This window comes from Scyliorhinus canicula, chromosome 9 (assembly GCF_902713615.1).
Source record: "Scyliorhinus canicula chromosome 9, sScyCan1.1, whole genome shotgun sequence".
Classification (NCBI taxonomy): Eukaryota; Metazoa; Chordata; class Chondrichthyes; order Carcharhiniformes; family Scyliorhinidae; genus Scyliorhinus; species Scyliorhinus canicula.
The window spans coordinates 94,825,030-94,843,892 of record NC_052154.1 but is presented as its reverse complement, the minus strand read 5'-3'; the positions used below and the strand labels follow the sequence as shown (position 1 = coordinate 94,843,892).

General features: G+C 58.3%; 2 protein-coding genes across 4 annotated transcripts in view; both read left to right on the top strand.

Moving 5' to 3' along the window:
* The window catches only part of LOC119971546 (zinc finger E-box-binding homeobox 1-like), a 703,616-nt gene that overhangs the window by 412,527 nt on the left and 272,226 nt on the right, over positions 1-18,863 (top strand). The gene's annotated exons all lie outside the window — the stretch shown is intronic.
* The window catches only part of LOC119970912 (basic proline-rich protein-like), a gene marked incomplete at its 5' end in the record, with an annotated part of 44,732 nt that continues 27,715 nt past the window's right edge, over positions 1,847-18,863 (top strand). Inside the window, 6 exons of the mRNA XM_038806022.1 lie at positions 1,847-1,961; positions 3,145-3,295; positions 3,773-3,940; positions 4,141-4,365; positions 4,671-5,060; positions 5,571-5,766. Coding sequence (XP_038661950.1) covers positions 1,847-1,961; positions 3,145-3,295; positions 3,773-3,940; positions 4,141-4,365; positions 4,671-5,060; positions 5,571-5,766 — 1,245 coding nt within the window. The remainder of the gene's footprint in view (positions 1,962-3,144; positions 3,296-3,772; positions 3,941-4,140; positions 4,366-4,670; positions 5,061-5,570; positions 5,767-18,863) is intronic.

Genomic DNA, 18,863 nt, shown 5'->3' with positions numbered 1-18,863 from the left:
CATTGATCCACACTTCAACGTTTGGGGCCTCCCATCCCTCCTTAGATTCTTAGAACAGTACAGCACAGAACAGGCCCTTCGGCCTTCGATGTTGTGCCGAGCAATGATCACCCTACTCAACCCCACGTATCCACCCGATACCCGTAACCCAACAACCCCCCCCCTTAACCTTACTTTTTAGGACACTACGGGCAATTTAGCATGGCCAATCCACCTAACCCGCACATCTTTGGACTGTGGGAGGAAACCGGAGCACCCGGAGGAAACCCACGCACACACGGGGAGGACATGCAGACTCCGCACAGACATTGACCCAGCCGGGAACCGAACCTGGGACCCTGGAGCTGTGAAGCATTTATGCTAACCACCATGCTACCGTGCTGCCCACTGAAGAAGAATCCTGCGCCAGGCTACCAGAGACGCAAAGGCCAGAATACCGGCCTCTTTCGCCGCCTGCACTCCTGGCTCCTCTGCAACCCCAAATATTGCGAACCTCCAGCCCGGTTTGACCCTGGACCCTGAACACAGTCCTCGCTACATCCGTACTTCTCCTCCAGCTCACCCAGGCTCGCGAACTTCCCATCCACGAATAGATCCCCCAACCTCCTTATCCCTGCCCTGTGCCACCCCGCAAACCCTCCGTCTATCCTCCCCGGGACAAAGTGATGGTTTCCCCGTATCGGGGTCCACACCGAGGCCCCCAACTCCCCCCTGTGCCGCCTCCACTGCCCCCAGATTTTGAGGGTAGCCGCCAACACCGGGCTCGTGGTATACCTCGTTGGAGGGAGCGGCAGCGGCACCGTTGCCAGCGCCTCCAGACTCGTACCCTCACAAGACGCCGTTTCCAACCTCTTCCATGCCGCCCCCTCCCCCTCCAGCACCCACTTGCGCACCATCACCACATTAGTGGCCCAGTAGTATCCACAGAGATTGGGCAGCGCCAGTCCCCCCCCTCCCCCCATCCCTGCTCCGCTCCGCTCTTCACCCTTGGAGTCCCACGTGCCCACACAAATCCCGTAATGCTCCTATTGACCCATCTAAAAAAGGCCTTCGGGATAAGGATGGGGAGGCACAGGAACTGAACAAACCTCGGGAGCACCGTCATCTTGACTGACTGCACCCTACCCGCCAAAGACAGCAGAGAGGAGCTTTAGATATTTGGGGGTCGAGATGGCCAGGAGCTGGGGGGCCCTGCATAGATTTAATTTCACGAAGCTGGTGGAGCAGATGGAGGTTCTCTGCCCTTTTTAGTAGACCCCACTCCCCTCCCCCCCTACCCCCATCCCCCCTCCCCTCCCCCCACCCTCCCAGTCCCCCGCTCCCCTCCCTCCACCCGTCCCCCCTCTCTCCCCCTCCCACCCCTCTCTCCCCCTCCCACCCCTCTCTCTCCCCCACCCTTCCCCCGTCCCCCTCCCTCCTTCCCCACTCCCCCTCCTCCCCACCTCACCTTCCCCCCTCTCCCACCCTCCCCCACTCCGCCTCCCTCCCACCTCCCCGTCCCCCCTCCCCTCCTCTCCCCCTCCCCTCCCCTCCCTGCTACCCTACCCTCCCCGCTACACTCCCCTCCTCCCCTCCCCTCCCCCCTACCCCGCACCCCCAACCCTCCCCCCTACTCTCCCCACCGCTTCACCCCACCCCTCCCCCCTTCCACCCTCCACGACTCGCCTCCCCTACGCTCCCCTCCCCTCCCTCCCTCCCTCCCCCACTTCCCCCCTCCCCCACATCCCCCTCCCACCTCCCCATCACCCCATCCCCCCCACCCCTCCACCACTCCCTCCCCCCTCCTCCCCCTCCCCCTCCTCCCCTTTCCCCCTACCCTCCCCTCCCCTCCCCCACCTCACCCTCCCCTCCCCTCCCCCACCTCCCCCCTCCCACTCCCTCCCCCCCCCCTCCCCCTCCGCCCCCTCCCCCTCCGCCCCCTCCCCCTCCGCCCCTCCCTCCCCCTCCCTCCCCTCCTCCCCTCCCCTCCTCCCCCTCCCCCTCCCTCCCCCTCCCTCCCTCCCACCATCCCTCCTCCCCTCCCTCCCACCATCCCTCCCCCCCTCCCTCCCCCCCCTCCCTCCCCCTGCCTCCCTCCTTCCCTCCCTCCCCCTGCCTCCCTCCCCCTCCCTCCCCCTGCCTCCCTCCCCCTCCCTCCCCCTCCCTCCCCCTGCCTCCCTCCCCCCTCCCTCCCCTCCTCCCTCCCTCCCTCCTCCCTCCCTCCCCCCTCCCTCCCCCCTCCCTCCCTCCTCCCTCCCTCCCCCCTCCCTCCCCCCTCCCTCCCTCCTCCCTCCCTCCCTCCCTCCCTCCCTCCCCCCTCCCTCCCTCCCTCCCTCCCCCTACCTCCCCCCCTCCCTCCCCCCTCCCTCCCTCCCTCCCTCCCCCTCCCTCCCTCCCTCCCTCCCCCTCCCTCCCTCCCTCCCCCTCCCTCCCTCCCTCCCTCCCCCTCCCTCCCTCCCTCCCTCCCCCCTCCCTCCCCTCCCTCCCTCTCCCATCCTCCCCTCCCTCCCTCTCCCACCCTCCCCTCCCTCCCTCTCCCACCCTCCCCTCCCTCTCCCACCCTCCCCTCCCTCACCCCTCCCTCCCCTCCCTCCCCTCCCTCCCTCCCTCCTCGTCCCTCCCTCCCCCTCCCCCTCCCTCTCCCTCCCCCTCCCTCCCTCCCCCGTCCCTCCCTCCCCCTCCCCCTCCCCTTCCCCCTCTCTTCCCCTCCCCCCCCCCTCCCTCCCTCCCTCCCTCCCTCCCCCTACGGGGACCCCCCTTCCCCCCACTCCACTCCCCCTACCCCCGTTCCCCTCCCCTCCCCCCACCCTCCCCGTTCCCCGCTCCCCTCCCTCCACCCGTCCCCCTCTCTCCCCCCTCCCACCCCTCCACCCGTCCCCCTCTCTCCCCCATCCCACCCCACTCCCCCTCCTCCCCACCTCACCTTCCCCCCTCTCCCACCCTCCTCCTCCCCTCCCCTCCCTGCTCCCCTCCCCTCCCCGCTACCCTCCCCTCCTCCCCCACCCCCCTCCCCTCCCTCCCCTACCCCGCACCCCCTACCCTCCTCCCTAGCCCCTCCTTCCACTCCCACTGTCCCACCACTCCCCCCTACTCTCCCCACCGCTCCCCTCCCCTCCCTCCCTCCCCCTTCCCCCTCCCTCCCCTTCCCTCCCTCCCCCCTCCCCACTTCCCCCCCTCCCACCTCCCCTCCCCCACCTCCCCCTCCCTCACCCCTTCCCCCCCTCACAACCCCCTTCACCCCCCTCCCACCCCCCTCACCCCCTCCCCAACACCCCCTCCCCCCTCCTCCTCCCTCCTCCCCCCCTCCTCCCCCTCCCCTCCCACTCCCCAATACCTCCCCCTACCCTCCCCTCCCACTCCCTCCCCCTCCCCTGCCCTCCCCCTCCGCCCCCTCCCCCTCCGCCCCTCCCTCCCTCCCTCCCCCTCCCTCCACTCCTCCCCTCCCCTCCTCCCTACCCACTCCTCCCTCCCCTCCTCCCCCTCCCCCCCACTCCCCCTCCCCACCACTCCCCCTCCCCCTCCCTCCCTCCCACCTTCCTCCCCCCCCCCCCCTACCCCCCTCCCTCCCTCCCCCTCCCCCCTCCCCCCTCCCTCCCTCCCTCCTCCCCCACCCCTCCTTCCCTCCCTCCCCCCTCCTTCCCTCCCCCCCTCCCTCCCTCCCCCCCCTCCCCCCCCCTCCCTCCCCCCCTCCCTCCCCTCCCCCCCTCCCCTCCCTCCCCCCCTCCCTCCCCCCCTCCCTCCCCCCCTCCCTCCCCCTCCCTCCCTCCCTCCCTCCCTCCCTCCCTCCCTCCCTCCCTCCCTCCCCCCCTCCCCCTCCCCCCCCCTCCCCCCCCTCCCTCCCCCCCCCTCCCCCCTCCCTCCCCCCCTCCCTCCCCCCCCCTCCCCCCCCTCCTCCCTCCCCCCCTCCCTCCCTCCCCCCCTCCCTCCCTCCCCCCCCTCCCCCCTCCCCCCTCCCTCCCTCCCTCCCCTCCCCCCTCCCTCCCTCCCTCCTCTCCCTCCCCTCCCTCCCCCCTCCCTCCCTCCCTCCCCCCTCCCTCCCTCCCTCCCCCTCCCTCCCCCCTCCCCCCTCCCTCCCTCCCCCTCCCTCCCTCCCCCCCTCCCTCCCTCCCTCCACCCCTCCCTCCCCCTCCTCCCCCCTCTCCCCCCTCCCTCCCTCCCCCTCCCTCCCCCTCCCTCCCCCCTCCCTCCCTCCCTCCCCCCTCCTCTCCCTCCCCCCTCCCTCCCTCCCCCCTCCCCCCCTCCCTCCCCCCTCCCCCCTCCCTCCCCCCTCCCTCCCCCTCCCTCCCCCTCCCTCCCCCCTCCCTCCCTCCCCCTCCCCCCTCCCTCCCTCCCCCCTCCCCCTCCCTCCCCCCTCTCCCCCTCCCCTCCCTCTCCTCCTCCCCCCTCCCTCCCCCCCTCCTCCCCCTCCCTCCCTCCCCCCTCCCTCCCTCCCCCTCCCTCCCCCTCCCTCCCCCTCTCCCCTCCCTCCCCCTCTCCCCCTCTCCCTGCCCTCCCTCCCTCTCTCCCCCCTCCCTCCCTCCCCCCCTCCCTCCCTCCCCCCTCCCTCCCTCCCTCCCCCCCCTCCCTCCCTCCCCCTCTCCCCCTCCCTCCCTCCCCCTCCCTCCCTCCCCCCCCCTCCCTCCCTCCCCCCCCTCCCTCCCTCCCCCCTCCCTCCCTCCCTCCCCCCTCCCTCCCTCCCCCTCCCTCCCCCTCCCTCCCCCCCCTCCCTCCCCCTCCCCCCCCTCCCTCCCCCTCCCTCCCCCCCCTCCCTCCCCCCCCTCCCTCCCTCCCTCCCCCCTCCCTCCCCCTCCCTCCCCCCCCTCCCTCCCTCCCCCTCCCTCCCCCCCCTCCCTCCCTCCCCCTCCCTCCCCCCCCTCCCTCCCTCCCCCTCCCTCCCCCTCCCTCCCTCCCCCTCCCTCCCCCTCCCTCCCCCCCCCTCCCTCCCCCTCCCTCCCTCCCCCTCCCTCCCTCCCCCTCCCTCCCTCCCTCCCCCTCCCTCCCCCTCCCTCCCTCCCTCCCCCTCCCTCCCCCTCCCTCCCCCTCCCTCCCCCTCCCTCCCTCCCCCCTCCTTCCCCCCCTCCCTCCCTCCCCCCTCCTTCCCCCCTCCCTCCCTCCCCCCTCCTTCCCCCTCCCTCCCTCCCCCCTCCTTCCCCCCTCCCTCCCTCCCCCCTCCTTCCCCCCTCCCCCCTCCTTCCCCCCTCCCTCCCTCCCCCCTCCTTCCCCCCTCCCTCCCTCCCCCCTCCTTCCCCCCTCCCTCCCTCCCCCCTCCTCTCCCCCTCCCTCCCTCCCCCCTCCTCCCCCCTCCTTCCCCCCCTCCCTTCCTCCCTCCCCCTCCCACCCTCCCCTACCTCCCCTTCCCTCCCTCCCCCTCCCTCCCCTCCCTCCCTCCCTCCCACCCCTCCTCCCCTCCCTCCCCTCCCTCCCCTCCCTCCCCTCCCTCCCCTCCCTCCCTCCCTCCCTCCCCTCCCTCCCTCCCTCCCTCCCTCCCTCCCCTCCTTCCCTCCCCGTCCCTCCCTCCCCCCCTCCTCCCTCCCTCTCCCCTCCTCCCTCCCTCTCCCCTCCCTCCCTCCTCCCTCCCTCCTCCCTCCCTCCCCCCTCCCTCCCTCCCCCCTCCCTCCCTCCCTCCCCCCCTCCCCCCCTCCCCCCCTCCCTCCCTCCCCCCCTCCCTCCCTCCCCCCCTCCCCCCCTCCCCCCCTCCCCCCCTCCCTCCCCCCCCCTCCCCCCCCTCCCCCCCTCCCTCCCCCCCCCTCCCCCCCTCCCCCCCTCCCCCCCTCCCCCCCTCCCTCCCTCCCTCCCCCCTCCCTCCCTCCCCCCTCCCTCCCCCTCCCTCCCTCTCCCTCCCTCCCCCTCCCTCCCCCTCCCTCCCCCTCCCTCCCCCTCCCTCCCTCCCCCCCTCCCTCTCATGGCAATAGCTGAACCATCAATCTCGGTGGTCGGTGAGTTCGTCAGGGACACTCCATCACGTGCCCGTGTGGGGTAGCTGTGGGAGAGGGTGGGGGGAAGGGACTGCACACCCGGCACCGACGTTTCACCACTCGTCAACCCGAGCGACACTCGGTCACCATCACGATCCCCGTGGCAACGGAAAAATCACACAGTCTTACAAGTTAGGTGCAACAGTGAGTTTAATGGTGAATATTATGTACAGATGCCCTAGCCCCTACAACTAATCTGTGCCCTTCACCCGTGCCAACGTACTCTGTGCCCCTCTTCATTGCCTTACGGACCCTATCACTACGTCCAAGTGATTCCCCAGATGGTACAGCAGGAGTGGAGGCGGACTGCTGAGAATCACCCCCTGCAACATGTCTCCCCGTCGGCACTCGTTTCCTGGGGCGACCCGGCCTTGATGGGCCAGGCTGCTATGCGGGCATTTTGGATGATGTGGTGCCACCCTGCTCTGCCCACTGCCCACCCGGTGCACCAGGGATGGGACGGGGTGGGGGGGAGGCCGAGCGTTCAGGGACGTCCCGTGATGGAGTTAATGGGAGGGGCCCCAGAACCACATCCTCCCTCGAGGAGCCTGGTGACCCCCGGGCCTCACTGTAGGATGGAGGTGCGAGCGGGGAGGTGCCCCGTCGCCCCACCGACACCTGGCGCTGCCAGTCCTGGAGGCCTGCAACCATATCGACCAGGGTCCGAAGATTCGCAGAGACGGAGTCCAGGGAGTGAGACATTCCTGCCAGGGACTGTGCGAACTCAACCTGTGAGTGCGCGACACCATCTAGCACGTGTGTCGGGCAGTCGATGACTGCTGGGACTGTGCCATGGCGTGCTGGGACTGTGCCATGACATGCTGGGACTGGGCCAGGGCCCGTAGCGCACCGGCAATGTCGTTTTGGCTCTGGCGTATTGCTGCCTGTGAGAGGGCAGCCCTGTCCAGGGCCGAGGATGATGCGTGCACATTAAGCCCAATGCCTTGCAGAACCTGACCCATGGCCAAAACCGTTTCACCCATTGCCTCGACCGCGGATGGCACCCGTGCGATGTCGGCCTGGGTGGCTGCCATGAGCGGCACCACTCCCTGCTCCTGGACGCGGTTTGACTCCTCTAACTACGGTTGCTGGAAGACGGCCCTCATCCCGTCATTGTGTCCCTGGGTTTCAAAATGCATCGGCTGTCCACGTGGGTTGAGTAAATCCAGGAACCCGGGAAACGTCTGGGAGCCAGCTGAATGCTGGGCCTGGGCTGCCTTCCGACCGTCCAGCCCCTCCGCTGCTCCGACCTCCACCTGCTGTACTAACTCAGCAGTGTAGTGCACACCAGACCGTGACCCAGAAACCTCATCACTTAATTGCCCAACCGAGGTGAGTGTCTCTGGGATGGTGGATGGTGTGGGAGACAGCAGTGCCACAAGCTCTAGGTCTTTGTCCGTCATAAAACCAGCAGTGTCCTCGTCCCAGTCATATTCAAGCGCAGGCTGCACGCGGCCCAAGTCTGATTCCCCCTCAGGTGACTCTGTTGAGTGTGTCGCCGTCCTGTGTGCTTCCTGCTCGAGGGTCCGGGGTTGGGAGGATGGCACTCCTGGCTGACCTCCTGCCACCCTCTGGGGTGCGGCCCTGGATGCGGTAGTCATGGCAGATGGTCGCCTGTGTGTGGCAGCAGACGGCCCTGGACGTTCGTCACCACGCCCTAGGGAACAGAATAATATGGGGTTAGTTAGACACGCTCGGCCGGGCGTAGGATGGTCCAGTGGGTAGAGTGTGAGGGGACAGAGGATGGGCTGGGGAGGGGGGGGGAGGGGGTTGTCATGCAGGGTTGTCTCACTTGGTTCTGCACCTCCATCCTCGCATTGCGCGACCTCCCGGGTGGCAGATCCCCCAGCAAGGTCCAGTGCCCTCTGCTCGAACACTGTCAGGGGGTGCATGATGGGTGAACTCCCTCCGGTCCTGTTCTGCTCCCGGTTGTTGTGAGCAGTCTTGTCCTGTTTGGGGGGGGGGGGGGGGGGGGGGGAGATCATGGATAGATCATCACAATTCGGCAGGGAACATCATTGGCACAGGTTTGGGGGGAAAGTTGGAGCTACACCATGGCATCTCTCCAGGGGGTCGTAGCGCTCATGTGGGTCTGTGACAACTTTGTTAACCACCCTCCACTCACTCTGGCCCCCCATCCCCCTCCCTCTCGTGCCCGGGGGGGAAGGTGGGTGATGAGGGACATTGGGGGGGGGGGGACATTGTTGTGACCCGGGGGCACCCTCTTGGCACTTACCCTGGCATCCCTGGTGAGGTCGTGGAGCTTCTTCTGGCACTGCTCGCCAGACCAAGGGGTCTGCCTCACTGCCGTGCCCACCTCACGCCAGGCCCGTCGCACAACACTGGCAGGGTGGCGATGCCCTCTTCTAGGGCAGATGATGCCCCTCTTTGCGCCACCTCATCGAGGAGGGTCTCGAGGTCAGTCTCACCGAACCTCGGGACGGCCCTCCGTGGCTCTGACATTTTCACCCCCTCACTTGTTGTGGTCGCTCACGCCCTTTAACGACACTTTTGGCGTCATTCCCCACGTGTTTCATGCGGCCCCACTCCTAGCCCATTTCCGGGGCAAGAATCGATCGGGAACGGGGCCGTTTCGAGCCGAGTGAAACTCAGCCGAGTTCACGACAGCCTTCCCGATGCCTCGATATGGACACCAAACCTGCACACAAAATTTCAGGTGTGGCCTCATCATGGCTCTGTATAATTTCAGCAAGACATCCCTGCCCCCGTACTTGAATCTTCTCAGCCAAGATACTGTTTGCTTTCTTTACCACCTGCTACACCTGCATATTTACCTTCACCAACAGGTGCATGAGGACACGAGGTCTTGTTGCACATACCCTTCTCCTACTTTATGGCCATTCACATAATACTCTGCCTTCCATTTTTGCTACCAAAGTGGATTACCTCTCATTTATCTAAATTGTACTGCATGTGCCATTCATTTGTCCATCTCTGCATCCTCCACTCAGCTCCACCTCCCATCTAACTTTGTGGCATCTGCAAATTTGAAGGTATTACATTTTGTTCCCTCATCCAAATCAAAAATATATAAGTTGTGAATAGCTGGGGTTCCAGCACCAATCCCTGCCATATCCTACTTGTCACTGCCTGCCATTTGGAAAAAGATCCGTCACTTCCTGCCCTTTGTTTCCTGTCTGCCAAACAGTTTTCTATCTATCTCAATACACTATCCCAAATCCGAGCGCATTAATTTTACATGCTAATCTCTGATGTGGGACTTTGTTGAAAGCCTTCTGAAAATTAAATAAACCACAGCCACTGGCTCTCTCTCATCAACACTACTAGTCACATACTCGAAGAATTCTAGTAAATTTGTTAAGGCTGATTTTCCTTTCGTAAATCCAATCCTGCCACTGTTTTCTAAGTGCTCTGCTAGAAAATAGTCTAGAATTTTCCCCACTACCAACTTCAGGCTTACAGGTCCATAATTCCCTGATTTCTCTCTCCCCTCCTTTTTAAATAGTGGGGTTACTTTAGCTACTTTACACTCTTTCAATCTGCAGGAATTGTTCCAGTCTAGAATCTTGGGAGATGACCACAAACACATTCACTATTTCTGGAGCCACTTCTTTACGTGCTCTGGGAAGTGGATTATTAGCCTGAGGGATTTATCAGCCCTGGGAAGTGGATTATTAGCCTGAGGGATTTGTCATCTCTGGGAAGTGGATTATTAGCCTGAAGGATTTATCAGCCTTCAAGCCTATCAATTTCCCAAACACCATTTCTTAGTTCCTTCAGCCCGACCGGCCAAAAACTGTCAGGGTAGCGATAGTGGATCAGGATGGCCTGATCATGGAATCGGCAGCTTTCCAAACCCCCTACTCAGCCCAGCAAGCTGAACTCTTTGCCCTCACCCGCGTTTGCATACTTGGAATGGACCGCCGAGTGAATATTTATACCGACTCGGGGTATGCCTTCGGGGTAGTCCATGACTTCGGACAACGCTGCAAAAATAGGGGATTCCTCACCTCAGCGGGGACTGAGATATCCCATCAAAGGTTATTTAATTACCTACTGCAGGCCCTCCTTTTGCCCACGCAGATTTCTGTTATTAAATGTGCTGCCCACACGAATGGTAAGACCCCGGTTGAAATTGGTAATGGACGCGCAGATAAAACATAAGTCATCGTTTCTTCATTCATGTGGTGAAACTGGACCAGTTTGGGGACCTTTTGGTTCCAGGGGGTTTTGAGGGGCTTGCCATAAAGGATCTCTGCAGGAGAGAGTCGGGCCGGTCCTGCAGGTGTAACCCGCAGCTGGAAAAGGGCGACACGGAGCAACTTAAGCCATGTTAACCCCGTTTCCGCTCTCAGTTTAGCTAACTTCGTTTTGAGAGTCTGATTGTGTCTTTCAACAAGCCCGACGGCCTGTGGCCTCTATGCACAGTGTAACTGTTGGCGTATGCCCAGTTGGGAGCAGAACTCCTTGTTAATCTGACCGATAAAGTGGGCCCCATTGTCAGAACTTAACTGAGCGGGTATTCCGTACCAGGGAATGATTTCTCTCATTCGAACCTTAACCACAGTAGCAGCTTTGTTATCAGTAGTTGGATATGCCTCAATCCATTTGCTGAATACGTCCACAATAACCAAAACATATTTGTAACATTGACATCTTTCCAACTCAATGTAATCCATCTGGAGCGTTTCAAAGGGCCACTGGGCAACGGGGTTTTCCCCATCTCACACCTTGCCGGTGTTATACTGCTGGCAAATCAAACACCGGTTACCTATACGCTGGGCAAGCACCTGTAATTTGGGATGCCACCAAGTGTCCAGTAGCAAGTCGCTAGTCCCCTGAGCCCCACAGTGAGTTGCAAAGTGCACACATTCGATGACCCACAACGCTAGTGATCGGACATGCAGGTCTGATGTGCTGGAGTGGTCCATAAACAAGATACAGGATCATATGTACAACCCAACTGTTTCCACATTTTCTCATCACCCTCAGGAGCGTACTCCTGTAACCTTATGACGTCTTGGATGGTTGGCATTAGCTTCTCAGAGGCAGACTTGTCTTTCAGAGCTTTTGGTCTGACCCATGGACCGAATGGCCTCCTTCTGCACTGTAAATTCTATGATTAGGCACCACCAACTGCTGAGTCTGCGCGGCTGTCCACGCCTCATTCTCTGCACGATAGACACCTTCCCATGTACATATGTCCGTTAACTCACCACTTGTACATAGTCAGGCATGTCACGTTCCAAAACTTATTTCTAAAAAAGGGGAGATGTCATAATATCCACTCATGTATATAATGAGATGCAGACAGGCAGTGATTGACAAACAGGATGACCAATGAACACACAACACAGAACAACCAATCACCAGACAGGACACCACCACTATAAAGCCCACTATAAGCCCACAGAGCATTCAGACTCTCTCTCTCTCAGGACCCAGCTACTGAGACAGTCAGAGTGCACAAGTTAGTGAGCACTATTACCATGCGGTAACTAGTAAGTCTGGTCAAGCCAGTAAGAGGTCATCAGTTGGATTAGTAGAGTGTCAACCCACAGCTGAACATGTACAGCAATCCACTGGTTAAATAAAACAGTGTTGGATCATCTCCTGTGTCAGACGGCTGCAGAGGAGATTTACTAGGATGTCGCCTGGGCTGGAGAGTTTTAGCTATGAAGAGAGATTGGGCTGTTTTCGTTGGAGCAGAGGACACTGAGGAAGGACATGATTGAGATGTATGAAATTATGAGTGTCATCAATAGAGAAGGAGAACCTTTGTCCTTGGTGGAGGGATCAATGACCAAGGGGGCATAGATTGACAGTAAGGGGCAGGTAATTTAGAGGGGATGTGAGAAAAAACTTACCAGGAGGGTGGTGGGAGTCAGGAACGTACTGCCTGAAAGGGTGGTGGAGGCACAGACCACCATTATATGAGACATAAAAGGTCGAGAGAGCAGTTAATAAAGCATGCCGTTTCCTGCGCTTTATTATTAGGGGCATAGCGTACAAGAGCAAGGAGGTTATGTTGAACTTATACAAGATACTAGTTCGATCATGGCTTTTTATAAATATCATTCACGGGATGTGGGCATCTCTGGTTAGGCCAGCATTTATTGCCCATCCCTAGTTGCTCTTCAGAATGGTAGTGAGCTGCCTTCAACAAAATAGGCTGCTATGGCCAGATGCCATACCCATAGTAATGTATGCTCTGAGAAATCAGAGAAATCGTAACACGGGTTTAACCCCGTATGAGATATTAATGGAATGTCCTATGACAACTGGAACTAGACCCCCAATGACTCCAGTGGCAGTCGCCTTAATTTGGGCAGATGAGACATCACTAAAATATGTCCAGGCCATGTGTGAAACAGCTGGAAAAGAAAACATGAAACGGTGCAACAGGCTCAGATGCATCCAAAAGAGGGAAATACACTCCCTTTAAACCTGGAGATCAAGTATATGTGAAAGCTCTAAACGAAGATTATTTTTCTCCCAGGTGGAATGGACCCTACCAAGTGCTGCTAACAACCCGAACAACCGTTAAAGTAAAAGAAAAGCCAGATGGGATACACGCAACTCGTGTAAACTCCATCATATGGAACTGTGAGAGTACTAGCGAAATGATAACCTGAAGAGAATGTTATCTTTTGTTATCATGAAGAGAACGGCGTTGATGTTTTTATGTTATATTAATCCAACATCATGTAGAGGGTAAACTGCATACTAACACCTTAATATACATGTCTCATTCAAACGCAGAAAGGGTAAATTAATTCAGTTGTTGAGTTTGTACACAAATTCCCAGATGCGTGGAGGAGGGCTTCCCTGTGCGACCTATCCCATTCACCAGTAAAGAGATAGCAGAATGGGCTCGAAGACAAAATAGTACAGGACGTGGTGTCCTGGTGAAGATACACAGAATATGTTCGATTGGAGATTAGCTAGATACAATATGAATAGGTTTGAGGAATAGTGGGGGCGTGGGTTTAATGTAACAAGTCAACCACCCTGGTTGATCCTTCCCAATTATACTGGAGTCCCAAAATGAAGGATGTGCTTTACGAATCATAACACATCTGGGACCCACTCAGTAGGCACGAGTCAGTGTGATCAGACCTTGAATTGGCAACCCACTATGTTCCACCTTACAGCTAAAGGACTATTCTGATTGGTCAGGAGTTGAAAATCAAACTAGTGGAGACTCCTGGGAAGGGGGTGTCATTATATCCACTCATGTGTATAATGAGATGCAGACAGGCAGTGATTGACACACAGGATGACCAATGAACACACAACACAGAACAACCAATCATCAGACAGGACACCACCACTATAAAGCCCACAGGGCATTAAGACTCTCTCAGGACCCAGCTACCGAGACAGTCAGAGTGCACAAGTTAGTTGGCACTATTACCATGCGATAGCTAGTAAGTCTGGTCAAGCCAGTAAGAGGTCATCAGTTGGATGAGTAGAGTGTCAACCCACAGCTGAACATGTACAGCAGTCCACTAGTTAAATAAAACAGTGTTGGATCATCTCCTGTGTCAGACGTTTGTTTCTAACTTCCCTGCATCCAGTTGCAGTCAACGTCGAACCAACCTGCCTAACACAATAGTACCAGAGTGCTATTACTCCTGTCGAACCTACCTCGAGTGAATCTGCAACGGCCAGCAAGCGGCCATACAGCGAAATGGAAAACATCCAGCCTCCTCCGCAGCTCCGGCAACGTCGCCGCCAATTGGAAAATCTTCAAGCAAAAGTTCCTCCTGTATATCGAGGCCTCTGAGGCAGCATCGGATGCCAGGAAGATCGTGCTATTTCTCTCGACTGCAGGAGATCACGCCATCCATATCTCCAACTCGCTTACATTTGCCGATGGCGAAGACAAGAGGAAGTTCAAGACAGTTCTGCTAAAATTCAACAGCCACTGCAACATTGAGGTGAATGAGAGCTTTGAATGGTACATCTTCCAACAGAGGCTTCAGGGTAAGGATGAACCTTTTCAGTCCTTCCTGACCCATCTCCGCATCCTAGCGCAGTCATGTAATTATGGCTCGACGGCTGATTCCATGATCCGGGATCAGATCGTTTTCAGGGTCCACTTCGATTCTCTGCGGCAGCAGCTTCTCAAAATCAAACAGTTGACCCTCTCCGTCGCTATCGAGACAAGCGTAGTCCATGAGCATGCCAAGAATCGTTACTCCCACATCAGGGCAGCAGAAACTGCAAACCTGGCCTCCCACGGGGCAGAACGGGTGCAGGCCTTGGAAAAATGCAAGGCCTGAGTATCGACGACACTTTTCCCGAGTCCCAACGCATGCGCGCCACAGCCGGGTGGACGACGAAGCCGACAACCCTAATGCGCAGGTGCGTACATCGGCCGACCGCACTGCGCATCCGCGTTGGCGCACAGAACGTTCTGACGTCAGCGTTATGACGTGTCCGAATTGTGGCTCTGCCCATTTAAAGCGGCAATGTCCAGCCAAAGGACGGTGATGTCTACAGTGTGGGAAGCATGGCCATTACACGGCCTTCTGCAGGTCCGCTCCACCGATTATCAGCCAGCGATTCCAGATACGGCGCAGAAGTGTCCGCTCGGTACAACAAGACATGCAGGATGCTGACCCCGACAGCCCAACGGACCCCGATGCTGACTGCCTCGAGTCTCCATATTGGGTGGGCATCATAACCACACGTGAGCTGGTCTCCAACGCACCTGCAACCCGCCTTTTGATCCTCAGTGTGGATCCCGATGATGAGTGGTGTGCTATCCTCACAGTCAACCAGGCTCGCATCCGATTTAAACTCGACACCGGCGTGTCTGCGAACCTCATATCACAGTCAGATCTCGACAGCATCCGTGACCAACCTAGCATTCTTCCACCAGCCTGCCAGCTCCTTGACTACAATGGCAATGCCATAGCTGCCAGTGGATCGTGTCGGCTAGGTGTACCTCACAAGGCAATCAAGGCAACATTACGATTCGAGATCGTCCGACCTGACAGGGCGTCCCTGCTCGGTGCTCACGCCTGCAAGCTCCTGAATCTGCTTCAGCGAGTCCACACCATGTCCTCGATACCGGTGACTGCCTGCCCGCTGTGAATCTCCAGGCAGAGATAGATGACATTCTCACACAATACCACAACGTGTTTTATGGAATGGGCATGCTCCCATATCGCTACAAAATTTTGCTCAAGCTAAACGCCACTCCAGTGATCCATGCACCACGCTGGGTGCCAGCTCCTCTCAAGGATTGTCTGAAAAAGCAGCTGCAAGATGTCCAAGACTAGGGCATCATCTCAAGGGTCACGGAACCAACAGACTGGGTCAGCTCCATGGTCTGCGTCAAGAAGCCCTCTGGTGAACTCCGCATTTGCATTGATCCCAAAGACCTGAACCGCAACATCATGCGAGAGCATAGAACATAGAACAGTACAGCACAGAACAGGCCCTTCGGCCCTCAATGTTGTGCCGAGCCATGATCACCCTACTCAAACCCACGTATCCACCCTATACCCGTAACCCAACAACCCCCCCCCTTAACCTTACTTTTATTAGGATACTACGGGCAATTTAGCATGGCCAATCCACCTAACCCGCACATCTTTGGACTGTGGGAGGAAACCGGAGCACCCGGAGGAAACCCACGCACACAGGGGGAGGACGTGCAGACTCCACACAGACAGTGACCCAGCCGGGAATTGAACCTGGGACCCTGGAGCTGTGAAGCATTTATGCTAACCACCATGCTACCCTGCTGCCCCTGCACTACCCAATCCCGAAGCATGAAGAGTTAACCAGTGAGATAGCTCATGCCAAATTCTTCACCAAGCTGGACGCCTCCCGTGGCTTCTAGCAAATACAGCTGGACATGTCCAGTCGGAAGCTGTGCACATCTAACACTCCGTTCCGCCGCTATTGCTACAACCACATGCCTTTCAGTACCATATCAGCTTCCAAAGTATTTCATCGCATTATGGAGCAAATGATGGAGGGTATCGAGGGGGTGCGAGTCTATGTGGACGACGTGATCATCTGGTCCACAATGCCCGAGGATCAGGTTGCCCGCCTCAGACAGGTCTTCCAGCGGATTCATGAAAATGGCCTCCAGCTCAACAGGGCCAAATGTTCATTTGGTCAATCCACTATCAAGTTTCTGGGTGACCACATTTCCGAGCAGGGTGTGCAACCTGACCCGACAACACCATGAAGACCCCGGAGGCCAAGAAGGCGGTTCTCTGCTTCCTCAGGATGGTAATTTTCTCGGGAAATTAATTTCCAATTTGGCAGCACACACACCACGGCCCTCCGGCATCTCGTAAAGAAGTCAATAGTGTTCCAGTGGCTGCCCGCACATGAAAAGGAGTGGCTTGAGCTGAAGGCGAAACTCACCACAGCCCCAGTACTGGCATTCTTTGACCCAACCAGGGACACCAAGATATCTACTGACGCTAGCCAGGACGGCATTGGGGCAGTGCTCCTCCAGCGAGACGACACCCCGTCCTGGGCTCCAGTGGCATATGCCTCCAGGGGCATGACGCCCACTGAGCAACGGTGTGGCACGGTATGCCCAGATTGAAAAGGAGTGCTTGTGTCTCCTGACAGGAATAGTCAAGTTTTATGACTATGTATACGGTCTGCCAAAGTTCATGGTGGAAACAGACCATAGGCCTTCAGTCCACATAATCGAGCAGGATTTAAATGACACGACACCTCGGCTACAGCAAATTCTTCTTCGTCTCCGCTGATATGACTTGGAACTCATCTCCACACCGGGTAAGGAGCTGGTCATCGCAGATGCCCTATACCGATCCGTCACCACGCCGTGTGAACAGGGCGACTTCATCTGCCACATAGAGGCACAGGTGCAGTTGAGTGCCAGCAACCTCCCAGCCACTGATGAACGAGTGGTCCAAATACGTGAAGAAACTGCCAAGGATCCTCTACTGCAGCGCGTGATTCAACACCTCGCCCATGGCTGGCAAAAGGGGCAATGTCCCCAGTTCTTTAACGTTAAGGACGAGTTAACGGTCATTGAGGGAATCCTTCTTAAACTGGATAGGATCGTCATTCCTCAAAGCATGCGGGCTATGGTGCTCGGACAGATCCACGAGGGTCACCTTGGGGTCGAAAAATGTCGACGCAGAGCCCGAGCCGGGAGACGGTTTATTGGACGGGGATCAACCAGAACATTGCCAACATCATCCTCAACTGCCCAACCTGCCAGAAGTTTCAACCGGCTCAGTCCAAGGGAACACTGCAACAGCACGAGATTGTGACCTCTCCGTGGTCTAAAGTGGGGGTTGACCTCTTTCATGCCAATGGGCGTGATTACGTGCTCCTGGTCGACTACTTCTCCAGTTACCCGGAAATAGTGAAATTGTCGGACCTCACGTCTGGGCCCGTCATCAAAGCCTGCAAAGAGATGTTTGCCAGGCATGGGATACCACTCACAGTAATGAGTGACAACGGTCCATGTTTCTACAGCCAGGAGTGGTCTGATTTTGCACGATCCTACAACTTCAGACACATCACCTCCAGTCCCCATTACCCGCTATCAAACGGGAAGGTCGAGAAAGGGGTCCATATTGTCAAGCGGTTGTTGTGCAAGGTGCAGACTCAGCCTCCGATTTCAACTTGGTGCTGCTGGCTTACAGGGCAGCCCCTCTTTCGACTGGTTTGTCTCCGGCGCATATGCTCATGAACCGCAACCTGAGGACGACTGTTCCAGCCATCCATATTCCAGACCTTGACCATCTCACGGTGCTGCAAAAAGTGCAGCGGTCCAGGGACCAGCAGAAGATCACGTATGATGCTCATGCCATGGATCTGCCACGCTGGCTCCAGCAGTTGTTGTTCGCATCCAGTTGCCTGAGGGAGGTTGGTCAGCCCCAGCTGTTGTTGTCAGGAAGGCCACCCCAAGGTCTTTCATTGTTCAAATGGCTGACCATTCTCCAGTGCCACAGGAGGGCACTGCGGAGAGTTCCCTGCCCATCGCCTAACCGCATTGCTTCGCCGGTTATCATGCCTCCTCTCGATGTCTCCTGCCACGAGGCCACCAATCTGCCAGCGATCCCGCCTGTCCACGACACCGCTGCAATGCCAGCAATCCCGCCTGTCCAAGTGCCGGCATCTCCTGCTCCACCGCTGCGACGATAGACAAGAATTCGGCGCCCGCCTCAAAGACTGAATCTATAGACTTTACTCTTGTAAATTTTTTTCAATTTGCTCTGTATCTGCACGATAGACACCTTCCCATGTATATATGTCCGTTAACTCACCACTTGTACATAGTCAGGCATTTCACGTTCCAAAACTTATTTCTAAAAAAGGGGAGATGTCATAATATCCACTCATGTATATAATGAGATGCAGACAGGCAGTGATTGACACACAGGATGACCAATGAACACACAACACAGAACAACCAATCACCAGACAGGACACCACCACTATAAGCCCACAGAGCATTCAGACTCTCTCTCTCTCAGGACCCAGCTACTGAGACAGTCAGAGTGCACAAGTTAGTGAGCACTATTACCATGCGGTAGCTAGCAAGTCTGGTCAAGCCAGTAAGAGGTCATCAGTTGGATTAGTAGAGTGTCAACCCACAGCTGAACATGTACAGCAATCCACTGGTTAAATAAAACAGTGTTGGATCATCTCCTGTGTCAGACGGCTGCAGAGGAGATTTACTAGGATGTCGCCTGGGCTGGAGAGTTTTAGCTATGAAGAGAGATTGGGCTGTTTTCGTTGGAGCAGAGGACACTGAGGAAGGACATGATTGAGATGTATGAAATTATGAGTGTCATCAATAGAGAAGGAGAACCTTTGTCCTTGGTGGAGGGATCAATGACCAAGGGGGCATAGATTGACAGTAAGGGGCAGGTAATTTAGAGGGGATGTGAGGAAAAACTTACCAGGAGGGTGGTGGGAGTCAGGAAC